At 37.8% G+C, this 25,568-nt stretch overlaps 1 protein-coding gene across 3 annotated transcripts in view; it reads right to left on the bottom strand.

Annotated features, from left to right (window-relative positions):
• The window catches only part of kcnab1a (potassium voltage-gated channel subfamily A regulatory beta subunit 1a), a 133,955-nt gene that overhangs the window by 36,638 nt on the left and 71,749 nt on the right, over positions 1–25,568 (bottom strand). For all 3 annotated transcript variants that reach the window (XM_011482856.4, XM_011482857.4, XM_004075835.5), the window contains exon 2: positions 8,979–9,022. In XM_011482856.4, the coding sequence (XP_011481158.1) occupies positions 8,979–9,022 (44 nt within the window). The remainder of the gene's footprint in view (positions 1–8,978; positions 9,023–25,568) is intronic.

Below are 25,568 nucleotides of genomic sequence, written 5' to 3'. Positions count from 1 at the left end.
ATCAGAACCAGAGAATAAGGTCTGACTGTTTAATAAAAAGAAGAAAATGCATAATAAATCATAAAGACTGCTGTTATTAAACACACTCACAAAACAAACGTTTTAACATTTTTTTCTAATTTACAGTCTTAGGTATACCATCTTTTCTGTTTTTTTCTATTAATCAATTTTTCTTTTTTTTCTTTTAGTAATATCCTTTATGTATCAGTAATGTTACTTTTATCCTTAGACATAATGGTAAAACACAGCAGCACAAAAAAAAGGAAATTGCAAAAACTGTCCCTGTCCACAGGCTCCGAGTTTGCTCTTAATCCTTTGCTCTGCAGTGGCAATACAGAGACTTTGCTGGGGTATGCAACATTTTTCAGGGCTAAATAGTGCCAATAAATATACCATAAATATGCCTTTGGTATTTCATCTCAATCACAAAGAGAAAGTTTAAAAAGAACTTTTAATCCTGCTCCCGTCTTAGCCATGAAAATCTTTCTGAGCTGAGAACACTGCAGTTTTGCAGTTAGTCTCTGAGCCACATCATTTTTCTAACTTTATTATTATTTTTAAAATTATACAAAATTCCCATTAAAGTATATGATATTGAAAGACAACAATTTTTGATATTATGGTCAATTTAAACAAAGTTTTCTCTGGTTCTGCTCACCATCAGTACACACACCTTAAATGCTAAAAAGCTGCTAAACTACAGGGATTTTAATAGGATCAGGGAAAAGTTCCAGATAAGGCAAATACCGCGTCGGAAGAAATTGGTCTCTTATGTAATCTCTCTTTAGCAGGTATAGCTCCCTAAAATGCTGTAGGACTGCAAAGGTTTCCAGACTTTTCTTTTTGAGGATCGCCTCAATCTGTAATGCTGCATCGGTGCAGCAAGAATGTAGGAAAAGCATCTGAGCCTTTATCATGTGCTGTGTGTGGAGTGAAACACCACAGGAAAGAAAAAAGAAAAAACATTTGAGCGTGCAGAGCTGCAGAAACCTCTGATTATGCTGATCACTAGCTCTTTTTATGTTTTGTCAGCAAACGAAGAAGAGTTTGCTCATAAGAACACAGTTTTCCACATTTCCAACCAATTAAGGTTGTTGCAGGCAGTGTGTGGGCTGACAGGAACCAATGCAAATACTCAATTCAGGTTGGAGACTCGTTAAGCTGTTCCAACACATTAGATGTTTTGGTCCTTGTTGTTAGAATGACCTGAACTAAAATTATTATAACAACCGTAATAAATAAGGTTAAAGCTTTTTTTTTTTTGGTTGTGCTTTGCGATAACCTTGGTAGTGGTCTGACATTTTATAAAGAAACTGAATTAAATTGTGATGTAAGTGGATTAGAAAAATCTGATTTAGCTCATTTGCCTTCAGTTTCAGAAAGAAGGCATCAGTCCAAAAACAGGAAGTGAGTCTGTGTAACAAACTGCTACACAGGCCAACTTTTGATCATTTATTTTTTTCCATTCAAATCCACACAAACAGACATTTTCCTTGTCTATCATTTCTAGAGGAAGTACTGGAAGTTCTCTTTCAGTCTACAGAAGCAGTTTCTTTTCTAAATACCAAGCAGCTTGAAAGGAGACAGAGCTCTGAGAAAACTGTGCCCATGAGGGAAGAGAGGAAGGAAGAATGGGGAAGAGTTTATTTTAGGAAGGAAAGACTTGTGGCGGGGATAAAAAAAAAGTACAATCGCAGACAAGAGGGAAATCATGGGGGTTTATCTTTTACCATTTTCTCATGTAAAAGAAATCTCACATGAGAACGCCTCCTGCTCTGGGACCTGCCATTGTTTAAAGACCATTTCTGATGAAAGTCATGTTTTTGGTGATATTAACATCTTCTTGTGGCATTTTTCTTATGAGGCAGGACATCTATATGTAAAAATAACTAGGATTTAAATAGCATTTCAGAGTAATTCTTTATTCAATCTGCATGAGTTTAGCAGCAGATGGAAAACAAATGCAGTTTGAAGAGTTTATTTGTGATGTAGAAAGTCTGCTTGTTTGGCCACAAACTGCTCTGCTCTGTTCTGATGTGTTCACTTGCAGACGAATCAATCTCTTATTTATTTATATACAGAGAGAGAGAGAGAGAGAGAGAGAGAGAGAGAGATTTGCCCGCCTAAGTCAGTTGGCACGAGAGAATAAACCTTCACGTTCAGAAGAAAAGTAGCTTCTCCTCATCATTGCCACAGCACAGCACCGCTAATGTTAGGTTGGGGTGTGAGGGGCTATAAGCTAGTGGGAGAGAGCGTAAACAGAGAGCTTTCAGTTGGGGATAATAGGATCCCACCCACAACTCATAGGTGAATTTCTCAGGAACTACTGCCGCTCTGCAAAAACTATGTTCTAGAAATCGACAGGTTTTTTTTTTGTTATTTTGCCTAAAAATCAAGATTAAAAGACCACTGGGAACACTTTGAAAATAGATTTTAAAGATAATCGGAATGGAACTGTCATGGTTTGAGTTTGTTGTGTCTTGTTTTTCGCTTTAGTTCTTGTTCTGTCTTGTTTGGTTCTGTTTCCTATTTTATTTTGAAAGGTTTCCTGTCTTGTCATGTTTCTTGAGTTTTACTTCCTTTGGTCCCAATCTCTCCTGATCGTGTTCACCTGTGTCTTGTCTGCCCTGCCTGTATATAAGTCTTGTCTCTGCCTTCCTCTTGGGCTGGTCCATTAACTTCTGGTCGTGTGTTTAACGTCTTCATGTGTCTTCGTCCGTTCATGCCATGTTTCATGCCACGCCACAGTGAGTTTTTGTTTTGTCATCCTGCTCTGCAGCGCCTTTTGTTTGTTGTTTATTAAACCCCCTGGCCTTGGAACTGTTTGCCTCCCGCCTCTGCGTCTGGGTCCTACCGGCTCTCGAGCCACCCCCCGCACATGACAGGAACTCTTGCAGCTACCGTTGAACTCAGGCTGCTGTTGCCTGAAGATTGACAAATCCAAACAGCAAATCCTGCATGAATGCAAATATTGTACTGTTGACAATTTTAAAAGTTGACTTTAAGAAAACGTTGGGTGAGCTAAAAGAAAAAACACAAAGAGGGTGATAGTGATCAAGTGTATACCACAAAAATTAGGTTCTTCAAGTAATTGCCATTAGTGGTAAAAGCTTCAAAGCAGCCATTTTTATTTTATTGTTTTAAGAAATTACACTCAAGCCCCTCTGGATGTTTTCATTTTTATATTCTTCCCATTTAATTTAATACAATCAGAACTCTGAAGGGGCATCAGCATCTGCAGCAGAAAGTCTTGTAAACTTTCTGATTCCAACTGTGTTTGGCCTTCAATGCAGAAAGTGAAGCCACGGAACTAAATCAAAGGACAGATCTTCACAGCATCGTTATCACATATGTGCACATTATTCTGATTAATGGATGGATTTCATCTTGAGGTGTAGAGAATAAAGATGAGGAGGTTTATGTTCATCTTTTTGCTGCATCCCCCTGTGCCTGAAATAAAGAGGGTGTGTGAAATGAGATTTCATCGTTTCCCTTACATGCAACAAATTCCCTTGGTGGTGTCATAATACATAGTCATAGTTCCTCCTTCCCTAAGTCACGCTGTCTAAGCCTTTAGAAATATAAAATCACCATAAAAATTTGGATGTTTTTGCTTTAAAAGCCTAACGTCACTTTTGTTTCAGTCAAATTTGACTTTAAACGTTTTGGGAATATTTGGAAATTTGTGTTTTTTTAAAGCAAAGTTTTGCTCCCTTTCTACAACAGTCAGCCTAACAGCCGGCATGTTGCTGAATGGGAATATGCAAAAAGATTTCTGCACAGCTCAGAGAGAAGAGTTTCTGATGGAAGAAGTTCTTATGTAAATGAGGCTGGAGCGATTCCATCCCTGTTCTCACAGATTGCCTCTGAAAACATGCGATTCCCTTCACTGTGTACCTCCCTTGGTTTAGTTTACATAACCCACAACAACAGAAAACACATGCTTGCAGTTGTGTTCCATTACTTGTTTTGTGCGACTGATTAGTTCTTTGTTGTGGCGGTCGTCCCACAAAATTTAAAAGAATCACCTAGTTGCATATTCTTATGCTGCTTTCACATCGAATGCATTCCAAGCGTTACATTCACATCGACTGGCTCTATTTGGATGTGCGGCGAATTAGCAGCTCTTTCTTTGTCTGGACATGTATTCATAAACTTGACGCCCCAAACGCATGTGGGAGGAGCTACAGCCAATCGTTTTTAGCCTGATGGCTACATGGAGCAGTGTCTGTGTTTATTTCATTTACAATACATGGAAGACACAGATGGTGTTCAGAGGTTTATTTATTTTGAAGAGCTCCACAAAAGCGTGGGTAATCATTGTTACATGGCTAAGAATGATGGGCAAACTCACTCTCAGTGCAACGTGTTTAATTTTTTTTAAGAAGCTGCAAAACTTACAAAAATACAGTCACAGGAGCGCACTTGGTCATTCACTCTGCAGACTCGCAGAAATGGTATATTTTGTCATAAATATTATAACTGAAACATATGACTATGAAAACTGGACAGAGTGACCCTTCCCCCCCATGCGTTTTAGTTAGAAAGTACCTGCTGGCTCCAAGAAGCCAAAATCCCATAGACTTCTCTTACGAAATAAACAGTTATTACTCAGTCATTGTTACTGTCAGAATAATCATTCTTGCCCATATTTTGTATATCAGTAATTATGAATCTCAAGTGCCTATTTTTTCAACATGTTCTTGCTAATTTTTTTTTCCATACATCATACATTTTTTTCTATAGTGTCAGTTATTGAAGTTGTAAACTGACCAATCAGATGCCTCATAAGTAGGTGGTCTCACATTGAACGTCCAAAACATTTGTTTGACAAATTCTCCTGATTCTCTTTTCAAGTGGTAGGAGTGTTGACTTCCAACAAGCTCACTTCTCCTTGGCGAGTGTGGTTGCCATGGAAATGATGACTCTGACTAATTGGAACAAATCACTGCTCACTGGCGACATCTGGCTCTAGTGAGTAAATTGCAAAAAAAAATGGCGACTGAATCGACTTCATTTCATTGGAGCCAGTTCTCAAATGCAATCAATGGTGAAACATAAAACCTTCACAGAGTAAAGCCCAAAACTAGACTTCAATTCAGTGTTTTCACTTTGGTGTAGGCTTGGACTCAAAGATCCATCAGGGATTTACAGCTTCTCCACCAGCAGGAGCTCAGTGGGCTCAGTGTCCAAGCCCACAGGGTGCCATTAAAATAAAAAAGTACTAATCCAGTGGGGGCAAAACTCGACCTTGACGGTCCATTTTTAAACATCGGTGTGGAGATCTTAATGTTCACAAGTCAATATGCCGTCAGCAAACAGCTGAATGCCCACCAACAGATCTGTTTGTTGAGTATAATCAGGTCTGAGGCGCCTTTTATTGATTACTGAGAAAGGGAAACCACACAACTGTGCAAGATACCACTGTTCAGTCTCATGCATCACCACTATGCGGGTCCAGGCCCAGTGTGCAACAGTCTGCTGCTATGAGACTGACCTTTTCTGCTCTCAGCAGCAAAACTAGTTTGAGTCAGAGCTTTAAGACCCCCACCGGGGTCAGCAGCACATTACACTGCATGGCACCACAATACCTGTTGGGCCATTACATTTTTGTAAAATTCTCTTACTTTTATACTCGCAATTAAACACTATCCATGTAATTATAATCAACATGTAGATCTGAAAAGAATAAAATGCTTTTTCTCCTGTATCTAGACATGTGACGATGAGAAACACTCTGATAAAGCTTCTGATGAAGGTCGGCTGTCTAAGCTGGATTTAGCGTGCGTCCCACGGGGGCCAGAAGTTTAGATCTATTTTGTGTGGATGGTGTCTGATCTGCACCTTCAAGGTCTCCTCTGAGGAGAGCTGGGGTTTTAACTAATCACTTGGACACTTGTTGGCTCATCAACATTTTAGTTGGGGAAGGTTTGACCTTCAAATCAAATGCAGTTGTTTTCTATCCCCAACAGGAATCTGTTCAATGATTTACAGATGTTAGTCCGGCAGCTGTGAGAAACAGACCTGTGTTTGCACTTTTAAAGTGTTTTAACAAGCATCTAGGCAGGAAAAGTGGTATGAATATTTCAGTGGCGATGAAACCGACTTGGTGATGAACTGGGAATGATGTGCTGGGAATGATGCTTGTACCATGTTTAAATTATCTCTTAGCATGCCTAAGTCTTTTGGCAGATGTTTGAGCAGAGAAACATGAAAGACGCAGTGATCTTCAGAAGGCTGCACAGTTTTGAAGAGCTGCTCATAAAATCAAAAGGAAAAAATCAATCTCCCAAACAGTTATCACACAAATAAAATATGAGTTAAGTTAATAAAACATCTCTCACAACAACCAAGAGAATCTGAGTGAAGGGATCAGTAGATCTAAAGGCATTCAAAGAATAAAGAGGGCAGTAATAAAGTGTTATCTCTGTATTACACTCTCTTTATGACATCTTCTCTTTGTTGAAACAGTCATTGCTTGTTCTAGCCTGTGACTTTAGTTTTATACTTTCTTTCCTTCACTTCTTCTCTGTTTTGACCTTCAGCTGAAGGCTGTGTTAGTGAAAAACAACTTTATAAACTGATGTCTAAAGGTTAAGAACTTTCACTTACAAATCTCTGCACACTGGTCATTTAAAATTACTCTAAAAAACGAGTATTAAAGTAGTAGGGGAAAAAAACAGTCACCTGGACTTGGTCTATCTTTTATTGTAGAAGACATTCATCTCTCTGAGAGGCTTACTCAATTCATAAAGGCTGTGGACGAGTGCTGGACCCTTTTAAGTAATTTTATTATTCTCCTATAGCCTTAGTCACATGCACCCATATGGTGTTTGACCCATATGGGTACTGCAGATTTTGTCCATGCATCTTAGAGACCTCATGTGAAGAAAATTAAGATTAAAGGGCCTACGTGACGAAAAATCAACTTTTAAATATACTTTTAAGTGTACTATAATGTTCATTCCTCCCTATAAACAACCCCAAAGCGGGATATTGATCCGTTGATGCATTTACATTACTCTAAAAACCTGTCCTAATAGCACCAGCCCCCCACCCCCACCCATGAATACCAGCAGGTTCTCACATTTTGACGTAGATAAATGAGGAACCGCCCCTTCCATGTAGAGTCTGCGCTGCCAGCACCATCCTGGCAGGGACGGTATGCACATCCATGCACATATATGCACATCCATCTTTGCAAAGTTTTGGATCTTGTTTGTTTTTATGGAAAATATGCAGATATGCTGCCATGGCCGACTCTAGGTTGATGTCATGAAATGGGCGGCACCCAGCCGGTGACTCAGAGATCAAGGCATCTTACTTTCAGGCAGCAAAATGAACTTTGAAACGTAACTCATATTTCATAAAAATAAATTCTTAAGTGTGCCAAGGTAACATATTATTGTAAATATAGATAATGTTTTAAAGTAAATTCTTTAGTGTGCCAAGGGTAATATATTATTTTATACCAGTATATGGATATTGTTTACTCTGAAAGGCTTAGGAAAAGCGAGAAATAGGCCCTTCATAACTGCATTTTACGTATTTTTTATTCAAATCATGTTGAATAAGGAAATGATAAAAATATGCTGTTTAAAAAAGCTTTTAGTTGTAATATTCAAACAACAAATGGCCACAAGCTCCCTGCTCTGCTCCATTCAGACGCATCCACTTGCAGACAATAGATCCATGAACGTCTTTGTTTTCCCTGTCTGAGCTGATATATGGCCCAAAATTGTACAGCTGGAAAACTCCAACATTGCTCGCCAGTTCTTTGTTGCACCACTAATGTTGGGTTGGGTGTGTGACGAGTGTTGATGGGAAATGGGGGCAGGCTTACTTCCACACCAACAGTCTCGCCTACAACTCAAAGGTGAATTTCTAATGAACTACTGCCGCTCTGTATAAATTATGTCCTAGAAAGGGACACGGATTTTTGCTTTGGGCTAAAAACAACATAATCATAATTAAAAGACTAGGAAGGCTTTTGCTTCAGATTAAAAGATGATCGTAGTGGGATTTTAAAGACAGCACATGTGTGCCTTGCAGTTCCCTTGAGGCTTTTCTCACCACTTCAAGGGATGTCATGAAAATGGAACGTACCATTGTGTTAAATGTTTTGTGAAGTATTTGTAGGGATAATGTAAGTTACACACACTTATGTAGGGGTGATGTTTTCATACGCTGCTCTTTTGCCACACTCTAGTCATTAATAAGGTGGGAGTACTGACTCATACTGACTGCGCAAATCTTGCATTAATGGTGGGTGCGGGTGATACAGCATAAGATGCACAGACAAACTACGTTCTGATGCATGCTAGGAGTACACAAGGAGCTTGAACAGTACTACATGGTCTCTAGTGCAGTGCGCATGGTTTGGGGGTTTTAAAAAAAACATCCATATGATGTGCCTGTGTCTCACCTACTTTACACTTATATACCCTTGCCTGTTGTGTAAGTGTTTGCTATGACATACCGCCCGCAGCATGCCCACAGAAAAAAATCAACACATTCCATGAGCAGGTTTGCCCATTTTTGCCCGCAGACAGCCTGTATTCACCAGTAAGGGTTAGTTCCAAAACAAGCAGGGCAGTAGCCCAAGAGGAACAGGGATGGTGCCACCTGCACTAAAGTCTAACCTACATGCAGTTTGACCTAACAATTTCATATAATCTCCCTGGTTGAATGATAATCTGCATGGATGTTATTCTGTCTTAAAATCTTAAAAGTTAAGTATGTAATAATGAATAAACACCCCATATGTTTAAATTAAAGATCTTTTCTGTTGTCTTCTAAGAATAGATGCAGTAAATGTCAATAAAAATAAAAAAGGGATCTTTAATCGTGAGAAACAAATTCCTTTATAGCGTCTGAAGCACCACAGAAAATGACAAATAACTTAAATTCCATTTCTAATAAGTTTGTAATAATTTTGTGAATTTGCATGAAGAGGACGTGAAGCGAGGTTTACTCACCCAGTCCTAAGCAGGACACTCTGAGCCCACTCTTCCCAAGGTTCCTGTCAAAAGAGACACACTGGATCAATCATTTTTACAATAACAAGCACTTCAAGTTAGTTTGGGACTTAAAGGAACCAAAATCAAAGGCAAAAACAACTCCAAAAAATGTGACATTAACCATTTTTATATTGATTTGAAACATGTTTATAGACAATGAAAAAAACATTATTATTTCTCAAGGGACATGAGGGTATTTTCTGTGCACGCATTCATGAGAGACAAGAGTTGTCCTTAATTGGGCCAGTCAATTTAAACTTATTCAAGTCGTAGCTCATTATTTCATAGCTGTGGGGTCTTTAGTCAGTAAACCATTCTAACCCCCGCCTCGGACTGCTGTGGCCATGCTTCACAGCCTTTTCTGAGGGTCCTCAAGTCATTAACCTGCAGAATCTCAACTCTGGGCTTTGATCCAACTGTCCACTTCACAGCTTATGATGACATGAGTCAGCTCTGTGGTCATCTTCATCCAATTTTTAGCAGTTTCTTTATTTTTTATCCTCCTCATGGTGTCCCACAAATCCTCATTTAGGTGCTCTAAAAGTTATGAACCATAGCTTTTAGCTTCAGCTGCCCAGTTATAAAGCTGACAGATCATCCTAAAACTTGTGTTGGTAGTTTATTGATGGGACAGAGAAAGCACAACACTTTAACCCATTCATGTCATATGTCACCAATTCACAAACTATAATTTAATCCAGGACTTTACTCAATTTAGCACCACCTTTAATGGTGAAAACACTAGAAAAACACGTTCTTACATTATGGTAACTAAACTCAGGTTTGAAGGAGTGAAAGAGGTTAAAGTTGTGGAGGGGTCTCCCATTTTTTCCCACACCAATCAACAATAAACAATAACGTTCTTTTTACAATGTTTTTTTCCGTGTTTTTCCAACCTGATTTTTTTATATATATATATATATATATATATATATATATATATATATATATATATATATATATATATATATATATATATATATATATATATAACCCCAAATTCGAGGTGTAACTAAAATGGTGAGTATAACTATTTGATAATCAAGGAAGGATTGGATAGAGTTCTGAGTGTTTTTATTTTTACTATGGATTCCAGGAGATCCAGCAGTTTTGAAGTAAAAAGGAGACATTTTCTTCTCACACGCAAGGATGTGATCAAATCAGATCGTTAAAACGGGAAGAAATGTCTGGAGGCTGTTTGGCTCATTGGAATTTGGGACATCTGTTACTTAAGTTTCCAACATGTATGTTTCTCCAACTGTGTTTTGGTTCCCTTCTGATCCTCTCCATGTAAGGCAGCGTGACCCAGTATGCAGGTTATCCATTTATAGTTGCACAGATAGCAGGTGTGGCCTTGATGCGCTTTTCTGCCCTTTATTTGAATCAGAAGAGGGTTTTTCTTTACCATATAAGCATGAAAGCTCATGATCTGGACTCTTTCCAGAGGAGAAAGCATTGATATGAACAGATTTAGGTGTTTTAAGTGTTCCTCAAATGGAAAATGTGTATCATGCCAGGGACTGTCTTGTAAATACATGTGCTGGATGTACAATGTAATTAGGGTAGTCCAAGCCTAAAAACCATAAAACATCAGTTTTTCAAATGATATTAAAGCCTCTTGGGAGCAAAACAGCTGCGGAAGATTCAAGTCGGACAATGCAGCTGCTCTCTTCCAGATGTGCCTGACAGGGAATCAGTCATTTGACGACACATACTCACCCCAATGACCGATTTGTTTATGTTACCCTCATACCAATGATTTTGTGTTTTTTTTTATCAAAGTAGGGTGTAATGACACCTAGCACCTATCTTGTAAAACCACAGATCCATGTCTACATCCAGATGTTTATCTGTGAGAACGTTGGCTGATAGCTAACATTCCATGCTCCGTTATTTTCCTATTACATGTATTTTATTCTACCTATTTGTTTAACCATAAAGCTATCATTTTAACTATAAACTACTGTATAATTTATTAATTTTATTGTTGTTGGAGTTGGCTTGAAAAGATGCTCTTGTTGTGCAAAATGTTCAATTTGACTTCGGTAAATCCTCAAAACTCTTAATGCTACACTAAGGTTTTCAAAAGGTCACTGTTTATGTAATGTGAGATGTGGATCCATCAATATTTCTGGTTGAACATCTTTAACTTTGTTCATTAAATAGTTCAAGTTCACAAATGTTCAAAGAAACCTACGTTTCATTTTCGTTAATTTTGCTATAATTGATCTAAAGTCTAAAGATTAAAAGCTGGAGCTTTATGAGTGCTTGTTTGACCAAGATTCTAAGGAATAAACTGTGAGTCAGGTAGGTGTTTAACTATCTGACTGGAGTTCTTCTACTTGTTTTGGAGATCATTCACAAACATAAATAATCCAAGCAATGAAAATCATAGATACAGTAATAAAGCTTTATTTCTAACAGTTGTATTTAACTGTATTTAAATGGAGAATAGTGTGGCAGGTTTTAATCCACAGATTGTCCCTCCAGTCAGTTCCAGCCCACAGCGGGTGTCATGTCCAGTAACACTCCACCCGCATTATTATCCCGTCATGTCAGCTTTTTATGACAGTGTCCACTAAGCAGCAGACATGAAACTATCAACAAGTTCATGAAGAGGACAAGCAGGAGCTAAACGTTACTGCTACCCGGGCCTGGATCTAGGCATAGCCAAGGCGGGGGTCAGATACCAGGACTGCCCCCCAAACGTGATTCCATGCAAACAGTCTAAATTTCAAAAATATTTTATGAAAACCAGAGCGCTCTTTGCTCTCTCTGGCTCTCTTTTAAAGTAGCTGCTGGTGCTGATTGGTCGATGCAAGGGAGGGCGTGGCCTCTCACTTCACTTCTCGTCTCACTCGGTCGCTCACAGTTCCAGCAGAGCCTAGCCACTGTTGGTAGTTTTCGTCTGCTGTTCATCGCTGACATTATTTGATCACTCGTTATTTCAACTCATTCTTGTCCTCTATTGCTTACTTTGTTTTGATTTTGAGTAAGCGCAGGTTTCCGGTTGCTGAAGCTGGCGCTAGCAGTAGCAGCGAATTATGCATTAGTAGCGCCAGCAGAGACCAACCACAAGTGACTTTTAGGACAATGTCTAAATGCATAATATAGGCCAACCTGCCAGCCTTCCCATTAACAGGAAACTGACTGTTTAGTTGTGAAGTAACCAGGTAACAGATATTCAATTTACTTATTTTAGATGATACAAGTACAATATTGGCACAATTAACCCTCACCCTCCATAGATCAATTGATCTATTGGCCCCCTCAAATGTTTCTCAAAATAATTGGCTGCCCAAACTAGTATTAAATTAGAACTCATCCCCACCACCGAGTCAACTCATTTCATGATAAGAATGTCTCCATTTGCACCAAATGACGGACAGTAATGGGTTTTCTCTACGACCTGCAGCTCTATGGCAAGATCATCTTCTTTTCATCTGCTGGAAGATATTCCACCTCCTGCGTGTCAACAATCATCACCACAGACCTGACACTGATTTGCCCATTAGCTGCCCTATTACTATATTTTAAACTCATTTTAGCCTGAAGTGTGAAAGACAAGTTTCAGTTCTGCAATGGAGGACCAACAGTGATCCAAGCTCACTGGAGAACGCTCTAAATCGGCCTTAGTGTTAAAGACAGCCCCTTAGAGCCATAATGAGTCATAATACAACAGTGCTTGAGAACATTTTATACCATCAATCTGAAATATTTTTATCTCTTGCTTTCATCCCACCTGTGAAGGCATTGGTTGAAGAATCTTTGGAATAACTAAGGTAGTGTGAGCAAACGGCTTCTAATGAAGGATCCTACTAATAAAAACATTTTCATTTTGGAATCTGAATTCAAACCAGCTATGTCAGTCAATACCATATTTCCCACATTAAGGCTTCAGTACTCTTACAATAGAAAATTATTTTGCCATTACAAAATTTTTTCAATCAAAAAGTAAATATATTTTTCCATAATGCATGAAAATTGGCCCAGCACTTCATTTCAAACATCCTGAGTCAACAGAGTCTGATGATACTCTTCAGGGAATTCTTTTGATCATTTTTACAAGGTTGTAACTTTATACAAAACCATCGTACTGCTCATAAAAACCAAACCAGGGCAATGATTCATGAAGGCATAAAGTTATAACATTTAATGAGATGAGTGCTGGTAAACCTTTTTGTCCAAGAGGACACAACTGTTGACTGTTATCAACAGTGACGTTAGGAAAACACAACACTTACAAACACAGCACAACAAAAGTAAGTTACCCAGAAATCTGTAGAAAACTCAACTGCTCCAAATTGCTCATCATAATATAATGTTGTTAATCCAGAAAAAAATAGCATAATATAGAGAAAGATATGAAAAGTGAAGAAAATGGTAACTTCAAAAGAAATAACATTCTACAGTTATTTTTTCTACAAAAAAAACGTTCTTTCACAATGACGGGACGGAAGTTCTGCACAGCAGGACTTCAATGCAACACACTAGATGCCTTTGTGAATGCAGTCTTTCTTGTTTTGCTGTTTTTGTTCTGGTTATAGTACAAACATATCAATAACTTAATTACAAATGTGTCAACATTCAGTAGTGAAGATAATTGTCATGAAGTGGGATGCAGCAATTACTGAATTTTTTTCACAAAAGGGATGATTAGTCCCATTAAGGCTGCAATAGTGATGAATACTCACTCACGGGGTCTAAAACTAAAAGTATTAAAATAAAAACAGAGATTGACTTTATATGTCTGCAATACAACTTTGGAGCTCACATTTAAGCCTGATGAAGCCTGACATCTGCAGGCCAGTAAATAATGATTGATTGGTTTAATTATTCTTCAAAATTGTGCTAACCAGCAATACGACCCATAAAATACAAAATATGTACAGCATGTTGTATTTACCACACTGCAAAAGAGGAATTTTAAGGAAATAACATTCTGTTTTCTGTCTTGCAAGAAAAGCAATCTGGTAAAGAAAAGTAATGTCAGTTAAGGAAAACACGTCTTGAGGATTTGAATTTATTTAGTAAAATAAAAAATTCTCTGTTAGACAATTTTTCTTACCCCATTGGCAGTTTTTTTGGAGTATTTAAAGACATTTTTTTTATATTTTAACACATTTCTTGGCCTGTTTTTGCAGTGCATCGATGTAATCGCAGCAATCCATAGAGAATCCAAATTTGGTGCACATTATCAATTCTTCTTTCAATTCTTAGTTTGTTAAATAAGGTAAAGAAACAATTGAGGCCACACAATACAAAAGAATCACAGCTTTCTAAAGAAAAGCTGTAGATACTAAGGGCACTCCTTAATATATTAGCTTGTAAAACAGATTTTCTATGATGAAATCTGTACCACGAATTCCTTTTATTTTGGCCCCTTTTAATTTATCTACGTTAAGTCTCAAAATAGTTTCCTGCTCTGCCCAACAACTTTTCTGCATCAATGTGACACAACCCATTTTTCATTGCTTGAGGGATCTAATGACATAACCTTTTCAGCCTTTAACAGAACTATAAAATACACCACAGCGTCATCAATGTGGTCTATATATACTAACACCCCTGACATAACTGCTGACCACCTGCACTCTGCAGAAATGCAGATGAAACAGAAAGCAGCTTTAACCTCTCAGTACAAAGTGTGCTCCTGCAAAACTTTATTCTGTAGAAGATGGACTGAGTAGCTAAAGTCTCTGAAAGTTCACAAACTTTTTTAGCTTAGTCAAATGAATACTTCATAGGAAGGAGTATTGCCTTCCTTAATGGACAAAAATCATTTCAGAGCAAAAATTTGGAAAAAATGAATAATCAGTATTAGAGGCCAACCTCAACAAATTTGGGTGCTATAAAGGAGATATTTCCTGCATTGATCTCTTATTGATCTCTTATTATCTTATTATCACTTTTTAAAAGTCTTCTATTGTGTTGCAATTTTAGCGAAAATACACTTTTCCTTTTATAGCTGTTGCTAGACTTATATATCTCATTCTCAGTCTGAACTTTAAAATCTTACAGCCTCTCGAAAAACAACTTTGCTGACTTTGCATCATCAGCAGAAATAACTGGGCCAAGTCATGCTCTTGTGTCAGAGACTGACACATAAAGGAGGTCTCTTCTCTGACTTATGCCTCTGAAGCAACTCTTACTATAACCAACGTAGCTACATCTGCAAGATCACTGTTTGTTGTGAATGACCTTAATTAACAAGAAAAAAAGTGCCTCATGGTTAATTATTGTCTTTCTGAACTAAGACTTTTAACAATCATCACAAAGAAAGGGATCTCCTCAGATTATCTATTCCATGCTGGGATAAGAATTTCCCCTTACTATTATGTGTTCACACAGTTGTTGACACAGTTCAGACAACATAAATAAATAAAAAATGTTGACGCGAACAATAAACCAGCCAAGGAGGCACAATATGGACTAAAAATGTTTCACTTGAAACAGAATAAATGTGTTACAGACAAATAATAGCTGTCTAAATGGAGTTACTGTTTCTCCTTCACTAAGTCTAACCTTAAACAAGCAGTCACCGTTGTTGCTGTCTTATTTTGCATCTTTAATGAACAAAATGTTGTAAATAATATACAAGATACAGGAAAAACAAAGTAATGGTTACCTGGTAACCAGGATGTAATTTGTATCTGGTACTTTCAATTCAGAAGTCCTTATATCACAGAGCCAAGCAGAAACAACCAAGTAGTTTTTGTTTTTTCCCAGAAGAAAGAGAGAAAAAAGAAAACATTGTAATGTTGAATTCCCTGTTATTTTAGCTCTGAAACTCTTGCACTTACATGCAAAAACGGCCAAAACAAAATTGTTTCAGAATTACAAAATACATTTGTTTTTAACTGAATCATAAGTTGAATGTCCACTAATTTTGTTGTGTTATCCACAGTTTAAAGAAACAATAGTGGATACTTTCTGATGATTTTTTGGATGAATAAAGAGAAACCTAATAGAAGCGTTGTGACAGGATTAATGTATGCAAAGTTGCACACCATATTGGAGTACAGCTACTAAAGGAACACTTGTGGAAAACTTTTTACGAAGATCTAAGTGAGTTTAGTCTCAGAATAGTGAATGTTTAGGCTGATCTTGTAGTGATGATGGCGGTGCCAATAAAAATTGGCTTTGCATCGACATGTAACACAATACCAACGTAAAGTGATGCATAAACTGGAAGTTACTTCCATATTTAGATAGGCTAATGTAGCCTCCCACCTTAAATGTGCTCCACTACGGAATCCACTGAAATCATGACAGATGATTGCATAAACGGTTGAAGAAATAGGGCAGTTGAAAAAATGTCAATAGTGAAGCTAAAGCTCTGCTGTTAAAGGGTTTAAACAAGAGTTTCCTCTTAGCCCTTCAGGTGATCCAGTGGGACAACAAACAGGTATACAGACTCTTTCCTCTGCCCATCTGGTGTTTAAACGCTGTTAATTATTAGTTGATGATTTTGTCCCTTTTCAGTATCCACTATTTAACAGCTGTTTATCAATCCCTTTGTTCTTATTTATCTAACTGTTCTACGCTGAATGCATCTTTGAGGGAGATCATGTAGGCTGTTGTATTCCCCATTGACAGCTTGTCACACTGACTGACTAACAAAACAGGACGAAGGATGTTTGTTTTGCAAAAATAAATCTTTCAGCATCCTCTGACTGATCTATCATCGTGAAGAAGGAGGAAAAAGAAGCTTTGAGCACATGAAGGTATCTGAATGGACGTGTTCATGTGATTTAACATCTGTGTTCCCAGGAGTCAAACACTTCTTTTTAACTTTAGACTGCAATCTCTGCTGTGGGGTACATTTTACACCTCTCCAACTGTGAACCCTGAGTGAGTGCAGAAGCTTTAAGCGCAGAACTGATGCCTACATCAAGAGAGCATCAAGCTCTCGCTGTATGGAAGAAATCTAAAAGCCGTTTTCGAGCAGCCGGAGAAGAAAAGCATTTCCAATGCAACTGGCAGGAGGCACAATATGGCTTTTGACACCTTTACAGTGGCAGCTGTAACATACACTATGACAGGAGCAGTAATGGCAAGTCTTTAGAGGTTTGTGGTGACACCGATGTGGACTTTTCAAAGTCTGCATGTAGGATTTTTCACTGACAAGAGGGGGATAGTATTTTTGCATTCATTCTGTGCAGCAAATGCCACATGCAGGCATTAATCAACATGCTAAAAGGACAATCATTTAGACTTTCTTTCTCTTAAACATAAAATAACAACCAATGAAGTCAAACCTCCGGTAGAATAAAGTTTTGGTGGCTTGAAGCACCCTCTTCTATAAACCGAGAGGTCATTTACCAAAGGCTGAACAGACGAGGCGTCATTGTGGAGTCTGTCTGTTAGAGCAGCAGTTCTCATGGTCACCCCATAGTAATAAAAAACACTCACAAACACACATCTGCATTTCTATCCTGAGGCTCATTGTCATCAAGATGAAAACTGAAAATGGCAAAGCATCCATTAGCCTGGTGCAGTATTTGCCCCCATATAATGGTGCTCCTATTAGTGGAAAACAGAAAATGTGAACAGATTCTCAATTACATTATTGTAGTAGCAAACAGGCACCTCTAACTGTTTGCATGTTGCAGCCACAGCTAAAAACTTGCAGGTCATGTTGATGCGCACATAGACTCAGAGAAGCTGCGTGGGCAAAAGAATCACTTTGGCTCTGAATTTGTCAGTTCAGGTGTTATCATTTCCCCACATACTGATGAAACAGCAGTTTGAAAGTTCTTTCTAAGAAAAGAAAAAAAATCAAAGAAAAATATTTCGTTTTTGGATGTTTTTCAGGCATCACAGCATTGTTAATATGCATTCAAGTCCTATTTGTGTTTACCTGCAGCAAAAATAAGAGGCAAAACATTCACAGACAACTCGCAAAAGCCTCAGAAAGAAACATTGTCTGAGATTTAAGATAGCAAAAACTAATTTATTTTCAAATACTAGGCTATTGTTTGTGACCAGTAGACTGGTTGTTGACTTTTTCAAAAGGACACAAAGGCTTGGAGAGCCAAGAATGATTACGTTTTCTTGTAAAAACCAGTACAAAAAAAATATCAATCCCGACTCCGGAAGACTTCACAAAGGATTGTCCAACTTTAATTGTAACCGTGTCCTTTATAGGGCCAAAAACCCAGATTGTGTCTCTGGTAGTTATTTTTTCTTTAACTGTGCTTCAAGTTTGGAGTAAAAAGTGGAACAAGAATAAAATGATCAAACAAACACAACCGGATTCACTAAGTGTTTCTGTAACATGATTAGTTTGGAACTAGTATTTTTGGAATTTGTCATTTCTCAAAGCGCTTGAGTGAAAAATATCAAATGAGATGCTTTTTACAAACTGACAAAACAATTGATAATAAATAAGCAGAAATGGCAAATATTTGTTTCTAGTTCATATTCATATTACAAATGTAACTAATGTGAAAAGCATTACAAATGAATGCATGTGGCAGAGCAAAAATGAATTATATTCATTATAATATCTTCATGTAATGGCTCTGAACCAAATAATTGCCCCCGATTTCTTTACTTGTTTTTGTGTCGATCGTTTACAATAGCATTAGATGCCTCAATGTCTTTACATGGTTTCTTCATATATTGTACTCAAACTCTTGTGCTGCGTTCACAGCAAAGGCGGCTAGTTCCAATGTTAAGTCAACGTAAAGACGAGATCAGAGGTCCCATGATTTGAGTTCAGGCGTGATGCGGCAGTCTGGCAACAGCGCAACGGCGTGGCGCTGCAGAAATTCTAACTTGCACAAGTTAAAATATCTAAACTTTGACGAAGAATTTGCGTCACCTTAACTAATCAGGGACTCAGCTTTGGCCCATGACGGGTTGAATCAGTGGGTTGAGTCCAAAAGCAACATAGAGGAGAATCTGATCATTCTCCTTGTGTCAGGTAGGGAGGGCTGGTGAGCATGAAGGACACAAAATGCACAGACATGCCAGAGGTGCAGAGGTTTCCAGGGCAAAGGGTTTATTTTCAAACAAAAAGCGCTGCAGAGCAGGAAAACAAAACTAAACTTACTGTGGGCATAGCATGAACACATGGCAGAAGGGAGTCAGGGAAGAGACGTTAATGGACCAGCCCAAGAGGAAGGCAGAGACAAGACTTAAATACAGACAAGACTGACAAGACACAGGTGACAACGATCAGGAAAGATTGGAACCTCAAAACCATGACATAACAGTAAACCTTTCAAAATAAAACAGGAAACAGAACTCAAACCTGACAGAAACAAGACGGAAAGCAAAAATCAATACAAAGAAACCCAAACCATGACACCTTGTGAATTTTCTTATTTGTATCGAGACAATTCCTCTAATTTTCTTCTTGTTTTTATTTTTTCCCTTCTCAGACTAAAGCAGGACAGCAAGTTGTCAAACTAGGTCACAGAGACACAGATGTAGCGCTGAAAGCAGCCAATCGTTGAGACGGTGGAGCTCATCGTACTCGGAGTATCTGAATGATCACATGAACTCAGACACGCATGGAGGCATGATTACTGATGTTTTTGTAGCGTTCTTCAAATAAATAACTCTAAAAAATAAATAACAAACTTCATTTGTGTCAAAGCAGAGGTGGATGACACAAATTTGTGTCACAAATTGTGCCTGGTGTGAACCCAGTGTTAAACTTACTTACTTTTAGATGTAATACGCAGGTGACTGGCACTTAGGAGATAGTGGATGCCACTGGGAATGAAAGATGGCTTTTCTGTTGCTGCTTGTTTGAGTCAAATTAATTTTGACATTTTTTTCTTACAAACTGGTCATAATGTGACACTAAATACAGTCAGTGTGGTAAGCCCTGCCTCAATCAAACACTTCTCCTGAAATCTGAGATTCAGCTCATCATTCCATCACACCTACAGGCCCGTCCATCCACTGCTCATCCATTCAACTATTCTAGTGTATCCCAGCTGTCATCAAAAAGGAGACAGAGTACATATTCCAGTGGTCTTTAGTCAAAAAATGTTTGGATTCTTTATCTCTCTAAAGGTAGTGTGGTTGAATGAATAGCTGTGGTGATGCCGCATTTTGAAGATTAACAACGTAGTTTAATAGAATACGATGTCATATCAATTGCAAAAATTAAGAAAATAAATCACATGTCATGTCATCTGTCAAAAATGTTGTGTGCCATACAAAAAAAATTCAGTTTTACTTAAATAAAATTGACTTTTTTAACTTTTCTAAAAGCTCAGGTACAGACGGGACAGGGAAAGCTTTATCTCTACTTGGTGCTCCAAGATCTGCTGAACCTCTGGCATAACTGCAGCCTAATTTTAGTCCTAAAAGTCAGCACTTTCAGTCTGTTTCAACTTCTAGAGTTATGCATTTCTACAGCAGGGTTACGACTTTCTCAGCAAAAGCCAGGAAGTGATATTCTTGGGCTAAATCATCCATGTCAAAGCTGTAAATTCCCATTGCAAACCTTACAGCACAGTTTACAGGCTGTTTTTTTTCTGTTTCAGTGATCTAATGCAGAACAATTAGCATCGCTCAGCATGGCCATTAATACTGATCCATCCCTTTATTTTCAAACGGGTAAATGACTTTTTGAATTGTTGACGTTATTAAAACTGTATGCAATCTCAAAAGCAGATTTGCCTGTTATAAATCAATGTTTGCTTTCTACTATCCGCCAGATAATCAAAAATTGAGGAAATGGGAAGAAGAGGCTTTTCAATTAAAAATTAGGAGTGCTTCAATTCAATTGGTGTTATCCAATCTACTTTGTGGACCAGAGTAGGTATGGGACGATTTTTTAATTTTTTCCGGCCAATACTGATAATTTGATTTGTGATTTCTGTGGCAGATAGTCGATATTTAAGTGTCTACAATAACACAAAGTTAAGATTTCTTTTTTTGTTTGTACTGTCTTGTGGTGTCCAGATGACCCCACTCCCAATGTTAAGGTGCCTTGGACAGCACAGGGGCTACAAATTCACAACTGCTGTTGTTCTGCACAACCACATTGTACTTGACCTTTTAAACAAGGGATCTCCAAGGAACAGGTATCACTTTAAAACTTTAGAAATGTATCTGAAAATTACCATTATACATAACTGTGAACCATAAGCTTCTCATTACCAGGGATATAAAAACATGTATCCCAATCAAAAAAAGAATGTATCCAAACACAGTCGGAACAATATCGGCAAATTTATTTTATATCGGACCAATACCGATAAACTCAATCAAGCAAATATCGGCCGATACTGATACTGGCACGAAATATCGCCCATTGCCAGACCAGAGTCTCAAGTTGAAAACAATAAAATACTGACAGATAAATCTTGTAGCATAAAATCCTTCTTCAAAGAAGCTTCCTTGAGTTTGTTTTGAATCTTTTGCACAAAATATGAGATGTGAGCTTTTTTATTATTATCATATTTACAAGTAAAAAAAAAAGATGAGTCACTGATATTTGTGCAGTGAAATAGGGTATGATTAGCCACAAATTATTGTTATTATTACGATAGTTCAATGAACCAACGCTTCTCAACGAACAAGAAATCTGCTCATACAAGTAGAGAAGGTCTACTAAACTATTAATCACAATTTGTCTCAAGACAAACTGGTATGTTGAAACATGTACCTCGTGGGTTGAAAAGAAAACACAGCCACAGCAAATTCCCCTTGGATTAGAACCGAGGATGCTACATGCATCATTTGCTCTGACTCAGAAAAAAACATGAATCCAATTTTAAATAGGGATTAGCATGCGTTTCTGCTGGAGGTTCTCTGCAAATGAATTAGGAATTAATAGGTTTCTTTACAAGAAAGTTCAAACTGTGTTAAAATAATGTATGCAAAATGGGAGACATCCTCAGACATCAAAGGAGGACATGCAGATGAACTACTAATTTACAGCAGTTTCTGCTGTCAATTGCTTCTACACTGACTTGGAGTCCATCCTTGTCAGCACGGTACATGATTTAAAAAATGACACAAAGACCCCAAATTATGACAAACAAAAGGATGTGAAACAACAGAGCACAGACGTCCCTGACTTTTTTACAGAAACAAGTCCGCCTGCCACCAACCTATCAGTTGATGAAGGTTGATCTGTTGTTCTGTGCTGAGCTGGCAGGAAGTAAAGGCTTGGAACAAGCAGCACCAGGAGCCAATTCTGAGACTTTGAGTTCTGGAAGATTTGTCATTTAAATCGTTGGGGCTGACGGGAAAAGATCTCTGCGCAAGCATTTCTCATCCAGGATGGCCGTGAGAATGATTTACAGCTGCGAAAATATCATCTGATTTATGTGGCCCAACACATGCTTTCTTCATTATCTTTCAGTTATAGACAATCCCTTAAAGTGGGATTGATCGCTCACTTTTGCCTGCTGTTGTCCATTTCCCAACTGAAAGTCACAGTAAAGCTCTATAAACGCCTGCTGTACACAAGCAGAGCACCTTTAATATTGTAAAGTTCAGAGGCAACAGCTAGTTATCTCATAGGGATTAGTTAAAGCAACAGTCAGTGGGTCTAAGGATATTAGCCAAAGGACTTACATTACAGTCTTTTTTTCAGCAAGTCTAAATAATGCAGCCTATAGCAGGGAAACAATGACCATCCAACAATACGCTGTGGCCTCTGATGAATTATTGAACCAGATGAGCCGTTCCTGCTTCTGAAGCTTTTTAGTTGCCACCATAAAGAATGAATGTTTCAAACCAGCAGAGCAGAAAATGAATTCAAAGGGAATCTTTCAGTGAAGGACTGATGGTCCGGATTAATGAATGGAAAGTTGTGAGTTCTCACAGAGATGTAAATGTGCTAATAATGCTGTCCTATTAAAAAATGAAATACAGGATCTAATTTGCACTTTTCAAAAGAAGCAATGAGGATAAAACCAGGAGGAAAACACAGCAATCTGAAACTGTTTTCAGCCAAATGTGTGTTTAGGCAAGGCGAGCTTGTTTTTGTACACATTCAAAGTGCTTTACATATTAAAATAAACATTTAAATGAGATATTAAAGGAGTGATCATCAAAATAACATTTTAAACATTTTAAACCACGCCCCCGTTCCCCTTTCCATTACGGAGAGCTTGAAGCAGGAAGTCTGTGGCCCACCCCATGCATTTTCACAAATAAGCTCTATTTCAAATGGCATTTTTTTGTCTGCTCCTGATCCATCACGATTTGAATAAAGAAATACTCAGATATTAAATTTTAAGCTTAAAGCTCTTTATGTATGTCCTCCATCTTCAGAAAAATGCTACAAGAACATGTTACAGACATCAAAAACATGATTTTCATCGGAGTGGGTTTTTAGAAGTAATACCTAACCAAACAACATACATGACTGTCACATGACGTTTTTAATACTTTCATCCCATTACCTGCAGAAAGAAAGTTAAAATGACAAATTTACTGGAAGGTTTTTTATGTTTAAATAAGTTGTTTTGTGGTAATAGAGATTACTAATAAGGTAGTTGATTTTTTTGGGGTAAAGAGAAAGCACAGAGAGCCGCGATGGAGGACCAACCAACAGTTTTAGTCAGCTTAGTCCATAAAAATGAAAGTATCCACTTTAATAAGAGTAAAAAAGAATATAGAAATCTGAGGCCTGTTTAGGAATACTAAAACAAATACTCCCAAATTAAAGAAGTTTGAAATGTCAACACCAACAGAACAAACATTGTTTTAGCAAGAAACAAGTAATGTGTTTCTATAAATCCATTACTTGTCTAATTGAAGACTTCCAGCACAGTTAAACATACACAAAATCAGCACAGTATTGACTGGTTCCCATTTACAGACACGTGGCAAAGACAGAATGAAGTGTACTTGTGGAGAAGAGCTGAAGCAAGCACATTTTCAGGCCATCAGAGTGTGTGGTGAAGTGGGACAAAATCCATGGCTCCTGCAGATCAGGGGACAGACACGCTCCAGTGCATCTCTTTAACCACCGCTGTGATCACACACACACTCACATATGTGTGTGTGTGATCAAATAAGAGCATGTACAAGGACATGAAAACATGCAAAAAGGTTACGCACACTCACAGAAGTTCAAATGATGTGCCTGATAAATGTCAGCAAATTGCTGTGGGTCTCAATTCTACTATAATATACAATTAAAGGCTCCTCCAGTGGGGAGTTCATGCACAACACAATAAAGCAACTTATTGCTCTGTGAAAACAGTTGTCACCTCATTGTGTTATGGGCCTAATAAAAGACAATAAGGAACCTGTTCAGTGTTAGGATAATCATGTAAATTAAACTAGTTGATGATGTAAAAATGTCCTTTCGGGGAAATATTAAGGCTGTATTTATAAACTTTGCTTACAAAGGCACAGTGAGCCACAGCAGGCTTCTTTTGGTGCTTTTTCTATTGAGATTGACCATATGTTGCTAAAAGGATCCTAGAAAGAGGCATGCAAAGCAGAAGTTGGCTGTGTGATGCATTGTTGCTGAACTCACTATTCTGCTCCTTTGTTATGTTTTTTTTCCCCTCAACTATTTCCCATTCTATGAATATTTGCAGAAAACATCCATCCGAGATTAAACATGAAGAAAGCTGTTTCTGAAAACGTTCATATTTCAGTGCCACAAAAAATTTTGAACCAGTAATGAAAAGAGTTCTATTCTCTGCAGCTTACTGTTAAATCCCCTCTGGGATCAACACTCATACTTGGTTCTTCGATTCAATTCAAGAACAGATGAAGGTTAATGAAACCGGGTAAATCCGAAATTAAATATTACAAATTGACCTTTTGCTGAAGCACAACTTGTCTTAAAATAAACCTGCCAGTTTAGCCATGCAAACAAAGAGCGCTCAAAAGCCAGCTTATAGAATCAACACGGCTCCAGCTCAAAGGAAAATCTAATGCGCCCAGATAAGAATGAGCATGTTTGTAATATTAACACAATGCAGCGACAAAATTACTCCAGAATCTAGGAATAAAGAAAGCTTCAGACACACAAAATAGGTCTCTTGCCCACATTATTGTAAATCCTTGAGCCTGTTTTTACGTGAGGTTTCATGACTTTGTTCTTTTCAGAAGTATTATTATATTTTTACCCTGTAATGCAGAAAAATATTGATATGAAAAAAAACTAAGTTGTTTAAAATCTTACCGTAGTTTTTTGCTCCACAATGTTTATATACTGATGTTTTTTTTAAATTACTTTAAATATTATGTTACCTTTTTTTAAAGGACAAAGCGGCTATAGAATAACTAACCAAAGTTCATTTATATTAATCTTGGGTCATGTATTGAAAAAGCAAAAATAAGTTTCCTAACTTTCTCAAACAAACACTAATATTTTCCACTTTACTTTGTATGAAATACCATTTTTTTTCATACAAGTGCCCAACAATTAGTCCATTATTACGTCCAATATTACGTGCATGCATTCACACACAAATTCATTCATTCATCTTCCATTTCGGGGTCTCAGGGCTGCTGGAGCCTATCCCGGCCCCTCGTGGGTGAAGGCAGGGGACGTCCTGGACAGGTCCCCTTGCTGTCGCAGGGACACACGCAAATTAAAAG

This window comes from Oryzias latipes, chromosome 13, assembly GCF_053564925.1.
Source record: "Oryzias latipes strain Hd-rR chromosome 13, Olatipes_Hd-rR_3.1".
Lineage (NCBI taxonomy): Eukaryota > Metazoa > Chordata > Actinopteri > Beloniformes > Adrianichthyidae > Oryzias > Oryzias latipes.
This window is presented reverse-complemented; position numbering and strand designations above follow the sequence as displayed.